Raw genomic sequence first — 21,534 nt, 5'->3', positions numbered from 1 at the left:
GTCAAAAACAAATTGTTGTGTTTAGGATGGTGAAAGTCGTGACCTTGAGACTCTTGTGTTGGCCGATAATCATCAAGTGGTTTTTCGGGACCATGGTGAGCTTAAATCTTATCTAAGGTCGCTGTGGGCTCCCGACTCTGTGTCTTTAGCAATCCCAGAGCTTGTGTGGTGAGTAATTGAATTGCAAGTCCATGTCCCGAGCCATTGGTCTAGAACTTGCCCTGAATGTTTGTTGAGGCGAAATCCTAAGTGAATTTTGACTTGAGACATGATTATAGGATCTCCTTGGTACAAATGATAGCTTGAACACTTCTATAACCTACCAATGATAAGATCCCTAGTTAACCCTTTTGAGCCTTAGACCTTTTTCCTTCAATAACCATGATACAAGCCTATACCCGTTTTAAAAGATACCCTCTCTTGGCACCCGATCTTTCCTTTAGCACATGGAAAAAGTATAAGTTTGGGGAGAGAGACGAGGATTGTAACAAAGTGGTAAAAAGGCACAAAAATGAAGAAAAGGAAAGGCAATGAAAAAGAAAGTAAAGCAAAAAGACAAAAAGAAAGTTCAATGTGAAAAAGAATAAAAGGGGATTCAAAGAAAAGCAAAGAATGAAAGGTGTGGAAAGTTGAAAAAGCATAAAAGGGTTGAAATGCATAAGAAAGACTGACAATGTTTCTCTCTAACCCCTTAGAAAGAAGTGAAATGACTCAAAGAGTCAAGTGAATGGATGCCAAATGAATCAAAAGAAGTGCTTAAGGGAAGATGGAACCTACTTAGACTAAAACATTTCCTACCCTGGACCAAAAGCCTTCACAATGTCTCCACAAAAGCCCTATATGATCTTGAGTTGAATGAAGCTTACATTAGTGGATACTCACATAAGGGGCAAGCATATGGTACCTAGAGCCGGACTTGTGGCTTTTTCTTGAGAGATATGAGTGAATTCCCATTATCTTCGTTCTGAGTGCCACTATCTTAAAGGTGAGGATTGCTTAGGGAAAGTTGAAGATGTGTGAGTTTGGGTTCCACAATGACCAAAGTAATTGAAAGAGTTCTTTGATGTGTCGAGTCAACTCTTGATGCTCTTGTGTTGCACTTGATCCATGGTGTTTTAAAAGAGTAAATATGTTAATGATTCGTGTGTATTGAGGGCAATTGTTAGTTCCAATTGAGGCTAGTTGAGGTCACTTTAGGATAGCTGAAATTTTTCTTGGACATTCTCTTAAGGGGTGGGTCTTATTTTGTTTGCTTGAGGGCAAACAAAAACTTAAGTTTGGGGGAGTTGATAACTAGAGATTTTGACGCATTTTATACTCCATCTTGCTTATGCTTTGATCAAATATTCATACAAAATAGTCCCAAAAGGCTCACAAGTTGTGCTTGATTGCAGGTTTGATCAACAAAGTGACAAAATATCAAAGATCATCTCAAAAGGAGTGAAACTTGCACAAGTGACAAAGGCAAGGCAAGCTCAAGCAAAGCAGGCCCAGTGCGGCCGCACTACACTTTGTGCGGTCCGCACTGGGAGATTCAGAGAGCTGTTATTTCAAGCATTAAGGCAGTGAGGCCGCACTAGGTTTTGTGCGATCCGCACTGAAGGCAATGCGGCTGCACTACCATTATGTGCGGTCCGCAGAGCCAAGGTTTAGAGAAGATGAAGAATGAAGTTTTGAAGCCTGTGCGGTCCGCAGTCCATTCTGTGCGGACCGCACTAGAAGCCTCCGCGGCCGCAGTCCATTCTGTGCGGTCCGCGGAGCCCAAGTTCAGAGAGCCAGAATTTTGAAGTCAAGAGCCCAGTGCGGACCGCGGTCCATTTTGTGCGGTCCGCACTAACCCCGCAGGGGTAATTTTGTCCAGATTTTTCAGCCTAGTATAAATAGATTCTTTTTTCATTTTTAGGGTATCAGATATTGTAATACATCAGCTGCGCTCGTGGGTCGACTTTTCTTAGTCATTTTGGGCATTTTTACTTACTTTTCATCATTGAATCTTTGTATTTAGCTTAGCAATTAATTAATATGTGTTTATCTTCTTCTATTTCTTGCTCTTCTTCTTTAATTATGAGTAGCTAGACCCATAAGCTAGGGTTATGGATCAACCCCAGTGTGGGTAATTGATGGGTCTTGTACTTTAGGACTAATTTGACTATGGGTGTTTGTTATTTGGGCTAATTTCATGGTTAATTTCTGAATTAGTGGTTGCAAATACTAGTTTGTGTTGAGTTGACTTGAGCTCTTCTTGAGAAAGAGAGCCTAAATCTCCGAAATTGGTCCAACAATAAATTGGGGCGTACTCAAGAGATTGATAGCCCCAATTAAAGGGTTAAACCTCGAGAGAGTAATACCCGAATTGAACCCTAGTTGCTTGTACAAATTTGCATACCCAATTGGTCTTGAGAAGGCCAATTCGGGCAAAATAACTCGAACCACCGAGAGGTGTAGAGTGGGTAAAGTCGTGCAACGGTTATAACATACTCCCCAAACATGTCAAACGTGCTTTAGTTTCAAGTACCCGTCAATTGACCACCTAGGCGGTAGTCACTACCCTAGTGCCTTTTAAACCTAACTGAACAACTTGTAGCATTTTAACTCTTAGCTAAATTTACAATTTGTAGTTTGATAAAAGTAGAATTATAAAGAAAATCCCAAAAATGTTGAGAAGTGTAATTAAGAACACATACACATTCCTAAACTAGATAGATACTCGATTCCAATTCTAGCTCTCTGTGGATATCGATCCCGACCCAAAATCGGGTAAAAGCTATTGCAACCCTCTCTTGCTGCTTTTTAGTAGTGCGGAATTGGCAGCGATCAGTTTGCTGAGCGAAAGATGCTACAAAATTTTGGCTCTCATCTTCTTACTGAAAGGAAGTGATTAAACACGAACCATGTGCCATCATGTAAAGTGCGGTTCAAATTTTCTTCCTTAAGAAATTTTATTAAGTAAAAATCTGAACCTAAATCAATGAGTGGTAACTCCTCAGTCGGCTTCCATAGAGCAGTAAGTTTTTGTTTGAGGACCTGGTGGCCCACTTTTTTACCAAAAAACTTTTACTATAACTGAGAATTGCCATAGAAGACAGAGTCGAGATTTATGAGAGGAAGACAAAGGTATGAAGTTTTCCGTATCCACCAATGAGTTCGTTTCATCCGTGAGGTCTAGAGTATGATGGTTATTGTGGCAGATGGTGGGGAAATGTGTGAGTTGAGTAGTGGAGAGTAAGGTCTGCATGAAGAAAGATTTATTGGAACTTGTATGAGGGACATCAATTTGCATAGAACTAACTAAAATCCGATGGCTCCATAATGGGGGAAGATGATTGGGTTTTCATGGAAGTTGAGTAAGGTTAGGGGAAGTTATTTTGCAGGAAGGAAGCATCTCATAGAGAGAAAACTTACTTTTCCAGATTTTACATCATTTTTTCTCCTTTTCATTAGTTTTCCTATTTTATGAGTTTTCAGTTCAAGTTCACATATATTGATCTAGATGAAATTAAATGACTTTTCAATATTTAACCTAAAATGCTCTCACAAGTTCGTTAATTTATATATAGGATCTAAAATTATATATACAAAGAATCATGAAAGATGGTAAAATCATATAAATATAGCAGATTAGTATATACATTATTTGTATGTAGAAATAATAACATAACTATTTAACTATATTTTAATTTTCTTATAACCGCACAAAGTCCGAACAATTACACTAGTATGTTAAAAGTGAGAATTGTTTAATGACAAGGTCTTATAGGAGTGAGGAGCAATTACAAGATAATAATAGTAAAAATTACTATTTTAGTTTCAATTTATGTAACATAGTTTAGTTCGCCACAATTTAAAAAAAAAAAGGACTATATTTAAAAATTTTGGTCTTACACATGTCATAACGCACACACACATGTGTGTGTAAAGTTTAAATTATTTTCCAATATAGAGTATATTATTCCTTTTTAGATGAATTAATAAAAAAAATGTCACATAAATTGTAACTAAATGTAATAGTGTAATAATAATAATAATTTATCTTTGTTTAAAGAAGGAAAAAAACTTGACTATAGTTGGAGCGTATGTTGGGTAGAGAAGTGAAAAAACCTAAAATCACACCAATTGGCTCTCCCAATTTCTCAACTTGACCCTCATTTTCTTGTTTCTTCTTCACACAAAAAGCATCAGCACCTGCTCAATCATCATTCTCTATCTCTGTGGTAAAAAAGACATGACAATTTGCATTATTTTTGCCCCAATTGAAACCCCTCCTCTTCACATGCTTTTCCTCCTCAGAAAATGTGTTTTTGTTCATCATTCTCCTTCTTGTTGGCCCTCCAAACCCTTGTGATTGATCCAATATTCACTTTCCCATTATTATATATACACACACTTCTTAACCCATAGCTACCACTCAACTTCTCTCGATCTGTTTTCAAAAACATACTCCTTAGTTTTCAACAAGTAAGAACCCCATAATTCACCTTTGTTTTTTATTATTCCAAACCCCTTTCTGGGTCAGAGTATCAGAGCTGATGCCGTTATTAATGTAGCAAAATAAGATTCTTCTGCATGCTCTATTTTATCGTTGACTTTCTAGATTTTCATACTTTTATTTGGGCATGTGTATTATTGATAGGTGACTTGGTACAGAATTGGGGTATTGAGGATTTATATGTTCAAAATTGAGGCTTAGTGGTAGTAGTAGTAGTACTTGTGGTACTAGGTTTTGGTGTTGATTATTACGTCTGGTCTCTTCACTTTTGTGGTTAATTAATGTGAAAGTAGTGTGCTTTTCTAGTTTGAAACACAAACATCGCTTTTCGGGTTCTGTATACCAAGGATGTTTGGTTATGTTTTAAACCTTTGGTACAAGATGATTAGTCATTAGTATAATACATGTTGGAATCTTGCTACATAATGGTTTAAATGTTGAGGGCGCAAGTCCGAATAAAGGAGGGTGTGGTGGGCTAACTACCACTGTAAAAGTAGTCTAAATCCTCTGAATTCATTGACTGACCCTATAACTAGTTTGGGAGGCATAATTGATTGAGATGTTTTGGTATTGTTGTTGGTTATTTTATAACATTTATGAACCCCGTAAATTGATTCTTATCAATGGTTGTTGCAGAAATGAAAAGAGCAGCGTACTATAGTGCTGTACCCCAAATACAGGATCTTTGGCCTATCAAGAAGGCTCTCACATTGTCTGATGTAGATATCACTCATCCATTCCTCACTTTGTCTCGGCAACAAGTAGAGAACCACATTGTATTGCATATGACAACACAACAACAGGAGCATTTGAGAGCCCAAGGCCAAGTAGATTTTAATGCCCGAGATGATGATACAGGTGAGATGTATGTGATGAAGTTGAAATGGCGGGGAAGCTATTACAATCTTATTGGTAAGTGGGGCAGAGTCGTGCGAGGGAAAGGACTTGATGTTGGGCAGGAGATTAAAGTACGTTGGGAAAATGGGTGCTTACACTTCTCGGTCCCGCAGCAGCAGATCGTTGCAGTCCCACCAATTCGGATGGTGGCAGCACCCGTGGTGCAGGACCACTGGCCCATTAAGAAGATCTTGACACTCTCTGATGTGGACACTAATCATCCATTTCTCCCTCTGCCCCGTCGGTTAGTTGAGGATCATATTCTTGTGCATTGGACAGCTCAGCAACAAGAACAACTGAGAAAGGAGGAGCCTGTGAATGTAAATGCCCGAGATTATGATACCGGCGAAGGTTATATAATGAAATTTAAGTGGAGGGGGAATTACTATAACCTTATTGGGAAATGGGGAACAATAATTCGGCAGAAGGGACTTGGTGTTGGGAAAGAGATCAGGTTGCGCTGGGCAAATGAATGCTTGTTCTTCTCAGTTCCTCAGGAGCGGTACGTTGCCACGGCTTCGGGGATGGATAATTGGCCTATTAAGAAGGCACTTACATTGTCTGATGTGGATACCAATCATCCGTTTCTTACTTTGCCCGGCAAGGCTGTTGAAGATCATATTCTGTTTTACTGGTCACAGCAAGCTCGAGAACAACTGAGAAATGAACATCAGATAAATATTAATGCTCGAGATGATGACACTGGTGATCCTTATTTGATGAAGTTAAGATGGCGGGGAAGTTACTATAATCTCATTGGAAAATGGGGAAAAATCATTAGAGGGAAAAAACTCCAGGTTGGAATAGAGATCAGACTACGCTGGGAAAATGGATGCTTATTCTTCTCAGTTCCTCAATTGTAGCAGTGGCCGACCTGTAAATGTAGGAGAACTACCAAATCGCTTTTCCCATTTCATGTGTCATTTCAACATGGAATGCGCATTGGAAATTAAATTGTTTCAGGAAATAATTCATTGAAGTAGATGGTTTAGCAGAACTGGAACTAAAACTATCCAGGGAGCAAATGACTGGCACATGGGACTGACCAAGCACAAATCTTATCAGGTGATGCACCGCAATGCAACAGTTTTACTTAAACTACTCATGTGAGGGTGTAACAAGTGGCACCTTTCCTCCTGCGATTGTTCCACCCCTACCTTACTTTTTTGCGTGTAGTTTGGATTAGTCAATTTGATGTTATGGGGTTGGTTTTTCTTTGATTTGATCTTGATATATTCCCCTTCATTTCATCCAAATATTTGCAACTTGTAAGGCTATGGCTCTCTTGTTTCCTTTTCATGTTTGAATCTTCAGTGGAATTGAAAAGGCGTTAATGCAACTTCTTTTCATCAATAAAAGTTATGATTACTTATAAAAAATAAAATAAATGAAATGCAACTTCTTTTCATCTTCGTATGATTTTTCCTGCTTATTATTTTCACGCTTTTTTGTCATCAGCAATGGTAATTTTTATTGATTTCAGCAGCACTGAGATGGTGCTGTGAGTGATGGACATATGAAAAGCAAAAAAGAGGGTCCCCGGCTCAACTTATTAGGAGCCAGCACAATCTAATAGTGTTTCAGCATCATTTACATGTTTCAAATTACACCAACACAGCTTTGATCTTCATGATTGAGTTAATCTTCCCTTCAAAATACCTTCTATTTCTTTCTTTCCGCAAATTTCACAATATACATGCTGGAATAGTGGGCCAACTTTTTTCTCAAACCCTTGTTCCTACATTTGTTGTTCCAACATTCTAGCAGCTCAGAGAAAAGACTCATGCCAGTTCCATAATATTCGCAAATAGATGTCAGATCTGTGTAAGGCTGTAGAGCAATGTAGAAACAAATGATTGGCACTTTCAGCTTTTTCTCCACACATGTAGCACCTTATGCTGAGTTGATAACCTCTTCTTTGCAAGTTTTCTTGAGTCAGGCAAGCTTCCTGAGCAACCAAGCACACTAGGAAGCCAGTTTATAGAGTGCTTTAGATTCGGCCAATCTGGTCTGGTCCTCTCATCAGAACTGAATTGATTTGACTGTGAAGATTCCTTTGTTTTCTGCTTTGCAAGACAGCTGGTCTGATCCATCAGAGAAACCTCGGGAGGGGCCCAAGACATTGAAGAAAATTGTCATGCTTCTTATTTCCCGATCATTGAACTATTGAAGTTCCTTCTAAACATGGCAATCAATGTGGTCCTTTACTTTTTCCCAGACTAAGATTAGTATCTTGTGCCCGATAAACAATATTGGGTATTGTTCTTTTAGAGGAGAATGTGCTAACCAATTGTCGTACCAGAGAGAAGCATTTGTCCCATTTCCAACTCTGTACACAATGTTTTCAGCAAAGAGCGGCCACCGTGATCTGATACATTTCCACATCCTATGTGGTTCAGATCTCAGGTTTGTACTCCATTCATTTGATAGCCCGATATTCTCCTTGATCATTGTTCTCCATAGAGTTTCTTCATCAAAAGTAAATCTCCATAGCCACTTCATGACGATGTTCTTATTCTATACTCTTAAGTTTTTTATTCCCATTCCTCATCCTCTTTCTTTATGCACGCAATACTCAACTTAACTAGATGATTTGCTCTTTTATTCTTGATTCTCAGTCTATCAATCCTATTTTCCACCTTGACAGGCATGGGAAATAAAGACATATGTATGAATAGAGTTCAAAATACTGTTGATTCGAATGAAATGACCTCCCAATGACAATATTGTCTCTTCCAACTAGTTAGCCTTTTCTCACTTTTTTCCATCACCCCATGTCATATTGCATCTGACCTGTGTTTTGCTCCAAGAGGAAGGCCCAGATATGTAGTTGGTAAACTTTCTATTCTGCAATCCAAAGTATTTGCTAATTCCTCCATGTTTTGGAATTCATGACCGGAAGAAGCTTTCCTTCCCCCCCCCCCAGCCAACGCCAGGCTCAAACACTGGTAAAATCAGCTTCTTCAAGTTAGAGTTGCTCAGATTGTTTTGATGTCCTCTATACATTGAAACTCTTTATCCATCCTTCCTATACAGTTGTCCTGAGTGTCTCCATTACTAATATGAAAAAGAAAGTGGAGAGAGGGTCCCCTTGGCTGATACCCCTTTTCGTGACAAAAAAAAGCCTTCAGGTGTCTCATTGACGAGAATAGAGAGTTTGAATGTGCTGATTCGATGTCTTATCCAGTTTAACTATTTCCTTCCAAATTCCGTTTCAGAGAGTTTTTGAGCAAGAAACCCTCAGCTTACATAGTCATATGTTTTTTCAATGTCGACTTTGCACATTATATTATACCCAGTTCTTTTCCCCATTCATTTGCTATGAGCACCGGATCCATAATTGTCCTCCCTTTAATAAATGCCACTGTTTGAAAACATCCTTTTTTATCTTTCAGTTGGGAGCTTTGCAATTATCTTATAGAAACTATCAACAAGACTAAGAGGTCTAAATCCCTTTAGATCACTATGGTTTGTCTTTTGAACTCCTACAAGTCTCCATCTTTTGGCGCTTTCAGTCTAGAATGCCTTCCAACAATGATGTTCAAGGAACACACGCGCACAAGCACACACAAAAATATGTTACTCCCTCTCCATTTTATGTGATGCACTTACATTTTAATCTGTTCTGAAAAGAATGACGCCTTTCTTTTCTTCCGAATTGACACCTTTCTATATCTAATTGCAACTTAACTTTAATTTTCCCATTTTACTCCTAATGACATGATTTTTTAGCCACACTAATCTCATGGCAAGTTTAAAACCATATGGTTCAAAAGTCTTCCTTTCTTAAACTCCGGGCTCGGTCAAAAACCTCACACTTAATGGGATGGGGGAGTAATATTTTTCTATGAAGTTGGGTGGGGGTATTAATGTGGAGAAAATTCGTCCTGATTCCGGAACGTGTGTCTCCAATCTACCACTTGTCCGTGGGACCAAGCAAATGCAAATGTAGACCGAGGAGGGGTTGGGTTGGTGTGTTACTCTGGCAGAAATTCGCTCAGTCCCAGATACTGCATTTTCTAATCTGCCACTTTTCTACTAGACCAGTTGAAGACAAACATGGGATTAAGTAGTACCTCTTACGAGAAGGCAGTTTGGTCTTTTGATTTGTTTTCTTAGAGAGTTTCTTATTTTAATTACTCACTTGGTGTTTAAACTTGAACTAGATTATTTTGGTCCCATTTCCTGCTTGATGATTAATACTTACATTGTGGCTTTCATTTTTTTTTTTTGTTTCTCTAAATAATTTTTGTCAAAATTTGTTAATATTATGTAATTAAGGACTTAGATCAGGGAGCACAATATATCTGTTATAATCAATTAGGGAGATTTTAATCTGGTAATTTGTGCATTGTTTAGAACATGTGTACACATTATCCCAAGTAGCATCAGAGAGAAATCAAGTTGTGCATTCTCAAAATGTCTTCCTCTCTTCTTCTTACTCGACAGTTTTGACGGATACAAAAGCCAGGTGTTTGGTTGTTTTGAGACTAACTGTTGTGTCCAACTTTTCAGGCTCTTAAGATTTCCAAGACAAATTACCCCTGCTTTAGTTGAACCTGATCAATGATGGAATTTGTCCAGACCTACAGATTGATTTTCTGCTGATCTTTCTGCTGCACATTGTTCAGTGACCACTACAACCTTCTCATGGTATATAACACCATCTGTTCGTCTTTGGGTGCATGATGGTATGGCAGCGTAAATAACTAGATGATTCCAGCTACTTGAAAGTCTTCAAGCCAGTCATGATCCTAATGAGCACAGCTACTGCAGTCAATATGACCTCTACCTTTGTTATTTGCCGAAAAAGGACTGTAGTTTTCTACTACATATTTATAAATTGATCCTTCAGTACAACCAATTGGATATTCCTGTTTTGAGGTAATTCTTTTTACTAAAAATTACTAGGAACCTCAGAGATTCTGGGCTCTCAAGGAGAGAGAAGGGATAAGGAGAGATTCGTGGAGCCTTCAGTGTTTTCGTTTAATGGTAAAAGTGCAGTGTGTGACGTGTGGATTAGGCGCACGTCACGGGTTTGAACTCTGCTGCAGACAAAGGCCTGGTATTTAAGTGGTGAAGGTTTAAGGGTCGGGCACATTATCCCTGAGTTTCGAACTATGCGCCAGCTGGCTCTGAGCGATTTTTCGGTTATCCGAAAAAAGGGAGAGATTTGGGGAGCATATACGGATGGAAAAGGAAGGGTATGTGTCCCTGCATAATTTGCGCAGATGAGAACTAGCAAAGCTGGGTTATCAGAAAGTGACTGCAGCATACAAGTTATTTGCTCTGTTAGTCTGCTGAAACTGAAAGCAGTAGACATGATTGCAGGACTTGATCAAATTGCTTCACTGGCTGCACAAGAGTATTTGGCATCTGCTGATGGTTCCAAATAAGCTAGAAGCTTCACTAAAGTTACTGTTAGGCGGCGGACATCTGTTGTTTGGTTGTGTTTAATTAAGCAATGATATTTTCTTGGTCATGATTGGTTAGGGCATCTCTCATTTTGTCGTACGTCAGAGATCAAAGCTGTTCCATGTAGGATAAGGTTGGGAATGCTTGTCTTTATATTTATGGTTTCGTTCGGAGAAGATTGAGAAGAGCATACACCTACCAGGATGTATGCTAATTGCCTAATCAAGATTTTCCCTTTTAAGATTGGTCAAGGAAGCTCAAGAGCCCAAAATGTCAAAAGTGGTGTGTGCAAGTCATCCTCTCTCTATCTCTTAAGTCTTTGAAAAATTTGGACCAGAGAAATTTGCTGGGTATGACAATTCGTTTTGCTAATTGTGAAATTAGCGTAGGATACTATGTAAAACCGGTGGCTTGTACAGTGTGGTAGCATGTATGTTTTGAGTATATTACTTGTTATAGAGAGTAGTTCTCCTAGTTCATAAATTGAGCTTTGATATCCCCATTGTCGAAGATCAGGGAAATTAATGTTTTACATATTTCTCAGAACTAGCAGTTCCATGGTTGGCGACTGCTTAAAATGAGTGAACACTCTTACAGGAATGGGGCAGAGGGGCAGGGCAGGGCAAACACTTAACAGGGCGGGGCAGGGCACGGCACGGCAAATAGGGATGGCAATGGGGCAGAGGGGCAGGGCAGGGCAAACACTTAACAGGGCGGGGCAGAGCACGGCAAAATTTGATTTTTGAAAATTCTTAATAGGGCAGGGCGGGTATAGGTCATCCATTTCTCTTGTGATGCTTCTCTTTTTATCCTTGAAACTGGTAGCAACACTTTCCGATTTTCCTGTTGATACTATGAAAGGAAAGAAACTGATAATTTAAGAGTCAGTTGAAATAGTTCCTGTAAATTATAAATGCTTCTTTCTAATTTTCTAAAATTAGAATTAGCTCTCCTAATACTATATACTAACACTTAAATGAAGATCAAATCACTATTTATACGATACCCAACAATGCCGTTGAACAAAGATATGTTAAATCTGAATATTGCTTGAAACGGAGAAAAAATTAAAAGAAAGAACATTGGCTTCCAGTTATCTTCCATCTAATTTCTGGTAAAAAGCATTCTCTGTTAATCCCAAACTTAATATTCTAATCTATTTTCATTATTTGACTTTACTGGTTTAGCATTTAAACCAAATAAATTGTACTCCCTGTTAAAAACAAACATTTCAGATGAATATGAAATTATAGCAACAAATAAAGTCATTAAGCATTAATCAATAAGGGAGACTTAGGCCTCATTTATTTTTTTAAAGAATAAGACATCTGAATCTAAATACACATCGAATATTAAAATATGTATTAAGATCTGAATACTAAATGATTAAGACTGTTTGTTTTTTTTAACATCTGAATATATAAATTTATCTTTATTTAAAAATTAATAAACATAAAATTTAAATAAAATACTAATTAATCTAAAAATGGTGATTATAGGCAATAGCTAGTGGTGATTGGTAGCGATTGCGATTATGATAGAGGATGGTGGTGGTGGATGGTGATAGTTAATAATGATAGGTGGTGGTTGTGATTGTGATTGAGGAAGGTGCTGGTGGTAGTTTATAATGGTGGACAATGCCGACTATGATTATTGATGGTGATGGGTTGGTTGGTTGTAGTAGTTGAGGTGGGTGAGTGTGTGATTATGGTTAGGGCTGATGGTGGTGGGGGTGGTTGGTGGTAGTGGTGACGGCTATGGTTGAGGATGGTGGTGGTGGTGGTGGTGGTAGTAGTTGATAATGATAGACTGTGACGGCAATTAGTAATAAATGTGTATGATAGCATCTTAGTAAACTTAAGTCTTTGCTATAGATCTTAATCATACAGACCTATTCAGACTCATTAAGTGGTTGTGAAGTAAAAAAAAAAACGCACTTAATAATGAAGATCTAAATGGTTAAGATCCAGACTTTAAAAATAAAGGCACTTAATGTCTGAGATCTAAACGATTAAGAGTCAGACCTCCATTAAGTGCAAACAAATGAGGCCTTAATAATTAGTCGTAAACGAGTCTCACATGTAACATTAAAAATCATATAGATCTAACAAGTTGATAGTTCAGACTTCAGAGACGTGTTTGTGAACATAAATATAATACTTTATTTTTGCTTAGTTACAAATGAATCGGGAAAATATTTTATTTCGACAATAAAAATAAAAATAAAAAGGTAAAAGAAGAAGATTAGCAAGGCGGGGCGGGGCATGGCAGGGGGAGGGCAAATTTTGGCAGGGGAAAACTTAACCCACACCGTCCTGCCCTGCCCTATTGCTATTCCTACGCAGCCCTACCTCATGCAATTAGTCAAAAATAGCAGGATATCGTAATAATTCCCTTTATGTTTTTAATAGAAAGTAGACTACATCATCACGTGAGCACCAGGAAGGAGTGAGATTAGTTTTGACATCAAGAAAATAGAACAATCACACCCTTGCTCTCTTTTACCTTAGAGTTTTCTTTTGGACAAATACCTAAGTCAATGTCAAACTGAAGGTTTGAACAGAGAAGCAGGAGAACTAGCATATTCATGTCAAGGCACATCTGGATGATGTAAGTAGAATCTGCAAATTGAGAACAATGGAGAAACTATAAATTTTAGGAAGAGTTGCGGGATAATAGTCATTTCTTCAATCGTGTGACAAATCACTCTCATTCCAACGCAGTGTTGCTACTGTGCTGTGGTTAAAATGTGCTTTGCTTCTTGGCGTTTCTATTAGGAAAAAGATAAAAAGTCAATACTGTTCCGTGGTTAGAATACTGCTGTCAGTTATCATATCCTATGCAAATCAAATCCTTAAAACACTTCTATTGGAGGTTCCGTTGGTTGAAGACTCCTGGAGTGATTGTCTACTCAATTCTAGTGATTTTTTCGTGCATTCCAAGTCACACATTACTTATGCTAATTAATTACCAGTCGGTCTGCAGCACTTGTGGAAATTTTATTTCACAGTGGAAATAAAGGACATCGTCACCTTCCACAAAACTGCAGTTGTTAGGTAACCAGCTAGCTGAGCAATAGAAAATTATCTAAACTGAAAGATATTTTTAAATAAAACACGGCAATGACACTCTTAACACCGTAAAAGTCAGGTGTAACAAGTCCCGCAACAACATTGCAAACTAGCATCCTAATTTAAGACACAAAAAAGTTCATATTAATGACCAAACAGATAAATGCAAACAAAACTATAGAAGCTCCAATTGAGCAGGTTAAATATCTTTTGCCAGCTCGAACAATCCATCTTATAGCTTGTCCTCAAACTCAGACAGAGGAGTCACTGCCTGCTTCAAACCCTTCCTCTTGCGGATATCAAGGACGAGTTGATGAGCTTGTGTACCAGCATCCAATGGATCAGATGACATCATGTCCCAATGATCGAACACACATTGTGGGAAAGCTTGACCAGATGTAGCAGCCCTCAAGGTACCTGAGAATCCAAACGACTCGATAACAGGAAGGTATGCCTTGATGTTGTAAAGAGGGGTCCCTGGCCTCTGCATCTCCTCGAACACATGTCCACGCTTCTGGTTCAGAACACCATAGATGCCACCAAGGGCTTGCTCTGGAGCCTGAATCTCCACAAGGTAAACCGGCTCCAACAGCCGGGGCTTGGCGGTAAGCTGAGAAGCATAGATAACCCTCCTAGCAGTGGGAATAACTTGGCCACCACCCCTGTGAATAGCATCAGCATGCAGAACAACATCACAGACTTCAAAGCAAATACCTCTCATGTTCTCTTCAGCCAATGCACCTTCCTTGGAAGCCCACTGGAAACCAGCAACAACAGAATCCTTAATTTCATTCAGGTACTGAACTCCCTTACACATATCCACCACCATGTTGGGACCAGTCGTCTCTGGACCAAAGCACCAAATTTTCTTTGCAAGATCCTTGTCCCAACCAAACTCCTCAGACAAGATCTTGGAACGAACTTTGGGATCATCCCTAGGGCCAATGCGTCCATCATCAATAGCCTCAGCAAGCCCTTCCTCCAAGGGTCTAGCTTCCATGTACAAACGGTTATGCTTGTTAGGAGACTTGCTCATCACAGTCCTACAAGACTTCTCAAGGACAGTCTCACGGAAGGACACAACAGGATCAGACACTATAATTTCAGCACCGCCCATGAAATCATCCTGCAAGTCCTTTAAGCAGATCTCAAGGTGGAGTTCTCCAGCACCAGCAATGATATGCTCTCCAGACTCTTCAATAGAACAAAGAACCATAGGATCAGACTTAGCCAGACGCTTCAACCCTTCAACAAGCTTGGGAAGGTCAGATGCAAGCTTGCACTGAACAGCAACACGCACAACTGGTGAGACAGAAAACTTCATTGCTCTGATTGGATGGGCCTCGACTTCCTTCTCATTGGTCAATGTTGCATTCTTAGTAATAAATTGATCAAGACCGACCATAGCAACAGTGTTACCACAAGGGACATCCTCAACAGTTTCTTGCTTCTTACCCATCCAAATAACAGTTCTCTGCACATTCTTAACATACAAATCCTTCTTTTCACCAGGTACATAGTTGGGACCCATGATTCTGACCTTCATACCAGTGCAAACCTTACCAGCAAACACACGACCAAAAGCAAAGAATCTACCCTTGTCTGATGCTGGAATCATTTTGGATACATAAAGCATAAGTGGCCCTTCTGGGTCACAGTTCCTGATGGCGTTGGCATATTGATCATCAAGAGGTCCCTCGTACAAGTTTTCCACACGGTATCTTTGAGCTGTGGAAGGAGATGGTAGATGAAAGATCATCATCTCCAGAAGAGCAGTACTTGCAGGAAGCCAGGTCTGCATCACACGCTTCATCAGTGCCTTGCCCATCAACTCTTTCTCCTCAGATTTCATGGTTACACCAAGCTTCTGCAACATTGGCCAGAGCTTATCTTTTTGATCGTTCATGCAAGTGTTAATAATCTGCTTGATTGGCTCATAACAGAATTGAACAAACCCACGCTTGCATGTAGCAGACCCGGTGTTTTTGGTGGTCCACTTTTTGGTGGCAGGGTCAAAGAAGTTCTCACCCCACAGCCTTTCCATCATCTTAGACTCGTCAACTCCAAACTTGGAAGCATACATCTTGGCAAAGTTGGTGAGAGTGAAAGCCCACCCGTGCAATCCAGCAGAGAAAGCAACAGTACCTTTCTCGGGATAGACCTGGACATCACCGAGAAGGGGATCCTCATATGTAGCCATAATAACATTAGCATTCTCAATAACCCTGGAAAATGTCTGATAAGCCTCCTCTCCATCAACCTGAAGCTCAAGGAAACACCTGTCCATCTTGTTAACTGTCAAGACAGGACGAATCCTTTCACCGAGGGCCTGACGGAGCACAGTCTCTGTCTGGACACAGACACCTTCTACACAGTCAACCACAACAAGTGCACCATCAGTAATACGAAGGGCAGCAGTCACTTCAGATGAGAAGTCAACGTGCCCAGGTGAATCAATGAGGTTGATGAGGTACTCGTTCCCATTTCTCTCTCCCTTGAAGTTCTTCAAGGATTCATCAGTCATCTGATAATATAGTGAAATACCAGTGGACTTGATGGTGATACCACGCTCAGCTTCATCTGCACGTGTATCTGTCATTCTGACATCACCTGCAACTTCCTGAGCAATAATACCAGCAGCCGCCACCAGAGAGTCGGTAAGGGTAGATTTTCCTGTCAGATCAAAGATAATCAGGTAATTAGAACCAGAGATGGTATGCTATTACCAATACCTCAAATCTGTTCTATGGACGGACAGGAAAACTGGAGAAGAAAACTAATGAAATACCATTAAGCAAAACTGTACTACCCAAAAAATAAATAATAGTATGATGTTAATGGCAAGATTAACTCCAGATGATCAGTGGGCAATAAAGTTTCTCTTACTCGACATGAACAAAAAATTTCTCAAGAAAAACTATAACTAAGCAACATCATCAGAATTATTTCAGTTGCTTACCATGGTCCACATGAGCAATAACAGACATATTACGAATGTTATGCTTGTAGTCCATAATGTTTCTAAGCTCTTCAGCTGTGAACTTCACCATCTTGAATACTTGTTAACTGTAACAGCTACAGAATTGTTTATGTTCCTGACATTTGAAACCACAACACAAATTAGACTAACCAAAAAGATCCACCAAAACATAGTTTATTACTGTAAAAATCAGACCCATGTGGCTAAGCCACCAATTATCAAACAGCAATCTAATCGAAAAGATCCAAACGGAACAACAGGTAGAACTATAACACATCTCATATGCATGAAGGTTTCAAAACTGTTACTAGGTAGAATCCACACACATAGAAGAAATAGACAGACATTCAAAGGTTCAATAATAACTAAACCATGAAAATTTCAAAAGATAGATTCTAAAAAGACACACCAGAAAACATAAAGTTTTTTAAAAGGAAGCTCTATGTTTATCAGAGTCCATCATGCTTGCGAACTATAGACACTAGCTAGACACAATTTTAACACACACACACTCTATCTCTCACAGATATCTACACAAAAACATATACATATATAGACTTATGTATATCAGGAATTCATCAGAAATGAAAAAACTCAACAGCCAAATTGTTATGCCATAAACCAAAATACAAATCCTAAGACATAAACCGAAAACATCAAACAAGTGATTGAGATATTCGCACCTATTTAACAACCAAATATTATGAAAGCTCCCATGATTCATCTATCATTTATATACCTATCTGACGTAGACATAAATCTTAAAATAAATTAGGCGACATCTCAACACAACACATATCACTTATTTGTGACAAATTTCAGGTTATTCCAGCTGTTTAAACCGTATATCTCCTACCTAAAATGTTTTATTATCAATCTCAATACTTAATGAATAACATGATACCTATGCAAAGAAGTAATATTAGAAAAGTTTACAAAAGAAAACAACATCTCTTTCACTCAATTGGGTTATCATATTATTCAATACATAATTCAATGATGCGAGTTTTATACCTAATCTTAAACTAAGATCCAAAATCTTAAACTAAAAAAGAAACGGTTTTAAGAAACGAAACTAGTATTATATATACAAGGGAAATGAAAACAACAAGTTATCGATAAAACACTTAATCTAAATAAACAGGCTAAAACTACGATTAGCATAAAAAAGTATTATACGAAAAATATACATGAAAGAATGCAAGGAGATGGAAAATGAAGGCCTTACAGTGCAGAGAGAAGAGAAGGAGGCGGCGAGGTCTTCTCTTTGCAGCACTAAAAATCCCTTGTGCTGCTGCTTCTATAAGGACATTATATACTATTTTAACTGGGTCGGCCACAGTCGATTTATGGGCTTGAACGGTGGGCTATTTGGGGGGCGAAGTGCACAGATAGCCACTAACAGCACCTGTCTTTATTTTAAAGCCAGTGTTTTAAATGTCTTTAGTTTTTAGCCACTGATTTAATAAATTTATACCTGGCTGGATGAAAATACCCTTCTGCTATAACCTATACCTACGAAAACATTAACGAGCAGCAGCAGCAGCGCAGCAGCAACGCAGCAGCACTTCACTGTGATTCTCGAAATTGAAGAAAATTCTCTTCCGATTTCAAAAATTCAACATTCTCATCCAAAAATCGACATATACTTACAGTAAGTTATACTTTTATGTGTTTCTATTGATGTTTAGATCGATATAGTTATACTCTTTCCGATTTCTATTGATTTTTATATAGTAAGTAGAAATTTGATTTTTTTTTTTTTGAATTTCTGGATTGATAAAGTTACGACATCGCCTCCTATGATAATTCTATAAAAATTGAGCACATAATATTAAGGACATAGTGTCCTCATTTTGCAAATTGAATTGAAAAAGTTAAGGACACAATGTCCTTAACTTTGTTGATGTTCTTCTGTATATTAAGGACATACTGTCATAGTTTTGCAAATTATTTTGAAAAAGTAAAGGACACTAAGTCCTGAAGTTTGTGTTTCAAATTGAAAAAGTTAAGGACATTTGGTCCTTAACTTACACTTATTAGTTAAAACTTGTCCTTAAGTTTGAATTACAGATTGAAAAGTTAAGGACATGACTTAAGTTTTACTTGCAGGTTCAACAGTTAAGGACAGCAAGTCCTTAAGTTTGAATTACAGGTTCAAAAGTTAAGGACAGGAAGTCCTTAAGTTTTACTTGCAGGTTCAAAAGTTAAGGACAAGAAGTCCTTAAGTTTGAATTACAGGTTGAAAAGTTAAGGGCATGAGTCCTTAAGTTTGACTTGAAGGTTCAAAAGTTAAAGACAGGCAATCCTTAAGTTTGAATTCCAAGTTCAAAAGTTAAGGACAGGCAGTCCTTAAGTTTCAATTACAGGTTCAAAAGTTAAGGATAGACAGTCCTTAACTTTGAATTCCAAGTTAAAATGTTAAGGACACTTGGTCCTTAACTTGGTCTTGAACTTACAGTACCTGTTCTTAATTATACAAGGATTGCTTTATAAAATATGTCCTGAGTTTCCCATTCTCTTGACTTGCAGGATGGAAACAATATGCATTATAGTTGCTTTTAATGGTAGATGGACTGAAGACTATAAATATCTTGATCATTAAACAAAGCTTGTTCTAGTACCTGAGTCAATTCGGTTTGAAGATTTCATTAAACAGATCTTTGAGGTTATTGAATTGGATAGACACAAGTTTGAAGCAGTGATATGGTTTGATATTAACCTTGGAACAAGCAAATGAATTCTTGTATCCAAAGATAGATCTTCACACATGTATAGAGTTACTAAAAACTCATTCACTCTTCAAGGATTGTCGTTTCATTGTTGATATTTCGGAAAGAGTTTTTGGATCAACAAGCAATGAACATGTCAACACAGAAACTCAACATGACAATCAAAACAAATGCCAACAGATAATGGAAATAGATATGGTTGAAGAGGTGCTTCAAACACATGTCAACGGAGAAACTCAAGATGACAATCAAGACAAATGCCAACATATAATGGAAATAGATATGGATGAAGCTCAACCAATAACTGAAGAGGTGCTTCAAACATTTAATTCTATTCAAGTAGAAGGACAAAACATTATAGAGATTGACAACGAACAAGCTTTGGGTATTCAAGTCTTAGAGAGTGCACCGGTAATCGAAGAAGTTGCTGAAAAAACCTCTACTCAACTAACTAGACGAAGATCAATTTTGAAACAAAAAGAATCCCCAACTACGATATTAAGAGAAAATGCTTCGTTGGAAGAAATAAAAGTCGGATCAGTATTTGACAAGAAGAAGAGTATAATTAAATGTTTTTCAAATATAGCAATTAAAGGACATTTTGAATTCAAGGTTGTTAGATCAAGCTCAACAAGATATTCGTTGAAATGCAATGATGATAGGTGTTGTTGGTGTGTGCGTGCTTTCAGAATTAAAGATTCAACACTGTTCAAGATAATAAAGATTGAGAAAAAGCATGACTGCTCTGTTAACACAATGAAAGCAGATCAAAGGCATGCTACTTCAAAGTTGATTAGTGCTTACATTATCGACAATCTTCGGGACCCAAGGTTTGAAGTTACACCAGCTTTTGTCATGACAGAGATGCAAAAATTGCATGGACTAGACATTGGATATCACAAGGCGTGGCGTGCTATTCAACATGCTTCCGCTTAAATAAGAGGAACTCCCGAAGAGAATTATGAATTATTGTCTTCATACTTGTATATGATGACAAGTAAAAACCCGGGAACTTATACTAACATAAAGATGGACGACAACAACATGTAAACAATCAAAAAAAAGTTTATTAGTACGTTTTATAAAATTTAGGACATGCTGTCTTTAACCTTGTTAACTTTTGAGTTGTAACCAGAAGTTCAGGAATAACTGTCCTTAACTTTTAAACTTGTAATTCAAAGTTAAGGACTGTCGGTCCTTAAGTTTGAACTTTGAAATCAAAGTTAAGGACCGCATGTCCTTAACTTTATAACTTCAAACTCTAAGTTAAGGACTGACTGTCCTTAACTTTTAACCTTGTAATCTGAAGTTCAGGACTACCTGTCCTTAACTTCTGTTAACCTTGTTTTATATTGTATTTTCAGGTTTCTTTATATGTTTTATGCATATGGATCATCAATAGCTGGTTGGAATCATTGTAGACCAGTGATTGCTGTTGATGCAACTTTTTTGAAGTCAAAATTTCGTGGTGTTTTAATGATTTCACTTTCAAAGGATGCAAATAACCAAATTTTCCCACTAGCCTTTGGAATAGCAGAATCTGAAAATAACAATTCCTATGAGTGGTACTTTAGTCAGCTTCACAATGCAATTGGGAGCCGTGTATGGGTTATTGTGGATAGGCTGACTAAGTCAACACATTTCATTCCTGTGGCAGTTTTCTATTCTTCGGAGCGGTTGATAGAGGTCTATATCTGGGAGATTTTTCGTCTTCATGGTGTGCCCGTGTCTATCATTTCTTACCAAGGCATGCAGTTTACCTCGCATTTCTAGAGAGCAGTGCAGCATGAGTTGGGTACGCGGGTCGAGTTGAGCACAACATTTCATCCTCAAACGGACAATCCGGACGTACTATTCAGATTTTGGAGGATATGCTCCACGCCTGTGTTATTGACTTTGGAGGTTCATGGGATCAGTTCTTGCCGTTAGCGGAGTTTTGCCTACGAATAACAG

General features: G+C 38.2%; 3 protein-coding genes across 3 annotated transcripts in view; 2 read left to right on the top strand and 1 right to left on the bottom strand.

The window, feature by feature from the left end:
- Positions 4,070 to 11,281, top strand: LOC109232922. Its single transcript, XM_019398615.1, has 3 exons — positions 4,070 to 4,455; positions 5,123 to 6,448; positions 9,899 to 11,281. The coding sequence occupies exon 2, from the start codon at positions 5,125 to 5,127 to the stop codon at positions 6,244 to 6,246; it is 1,122 nt and encodes a 373-aa protein (XP_019254160.1). The 5' UTR covers positions 4,070 to 4,455; positions 5,123 to 5,124; the 3' UTR covers positions 6,247 to 6,448; positions 9,899 to 11,281.
- Positions 13,882 to 18,135, bottom strand: LOC109232921 (elongation factor 2). Its single transcript, XM_019398614.1, has 3 exons — positions 18,078 to 18,135; positions 16,829 to 16,964; positions 13,882 to 16,542 (listed from the first exon to the last, which is right to left on the bottom strand). The coding sequence occupies exons 2-3, from the start codon at positions 16,917 to 16,919 to the stop codon at positions 14,102 to 14,104; spliced, it is 2,532 nt and encodes an 843-aa protein (XP_019254159.1). The 5' UTR covers positions 16,920 to 16,964; positions 18,078 to 18,135; the 3' UTR covers positions 13,882 to 14,101.
- Positions 21,058 to 21,534, top strand: part of LOC109233542 — a 1,647-nt gene continuing 1,170 nt past the window's right edge. Inside the window, exon 1 of the mRNA XM_019399429.1 lies at positions 21,058 to 21,183. Coding sequence (XP_019254974.1) covers positions 21,058 to 21,183 — 126 coding nt within the window. The remainder of the gene's footprint in view (positions 21,184 to 21,534) is intronic.

The sequence above is a fragment of the Nicotiana attenuata genome, chromosome 10 (genome assembly GCF_001879085.1).
Source record: "Nicotiana attenuata strain UT chromosome 10, NIATTr2, whole genome shotgun sequence".
NCBI classification, from domain to species: Eukaryota; Viridiplantae; Streptophyta; class Magnoliopsida; order Solanales; family Solanaceae; genus Nicotiana; species Nicotiana attenuata.
This window is presented reverse-complemented; position numbering and strand designations above follow the sequence as displayed.

What these genes read in the sequence shown, in the direction of transcription:
- LOC109232922 (XM_019398615.1), top strand. Translation starts at nt 5,125, where the DNA reads ATGAAAAGAGCAGCGTACTATAGTGCTGTACCCCAAATACAGGATCTT.
- LOC109232921 (XM_019398614.1), bottom strand. Translation starts at nt 16,919, where the DNA reads ATGGTGAAGTTCACAGCTGAAGAGCTTAGAAACATTATGGACTACAAG. An exon ending in TATTGCTCATGTGGACCATG is followed by an intron (nt 16,543 to 16,828) that starts GTAAGCAACTGA and finishes TTGATCTGACAG; the next exon opens with GAAAATCTACCCTTACCGAC.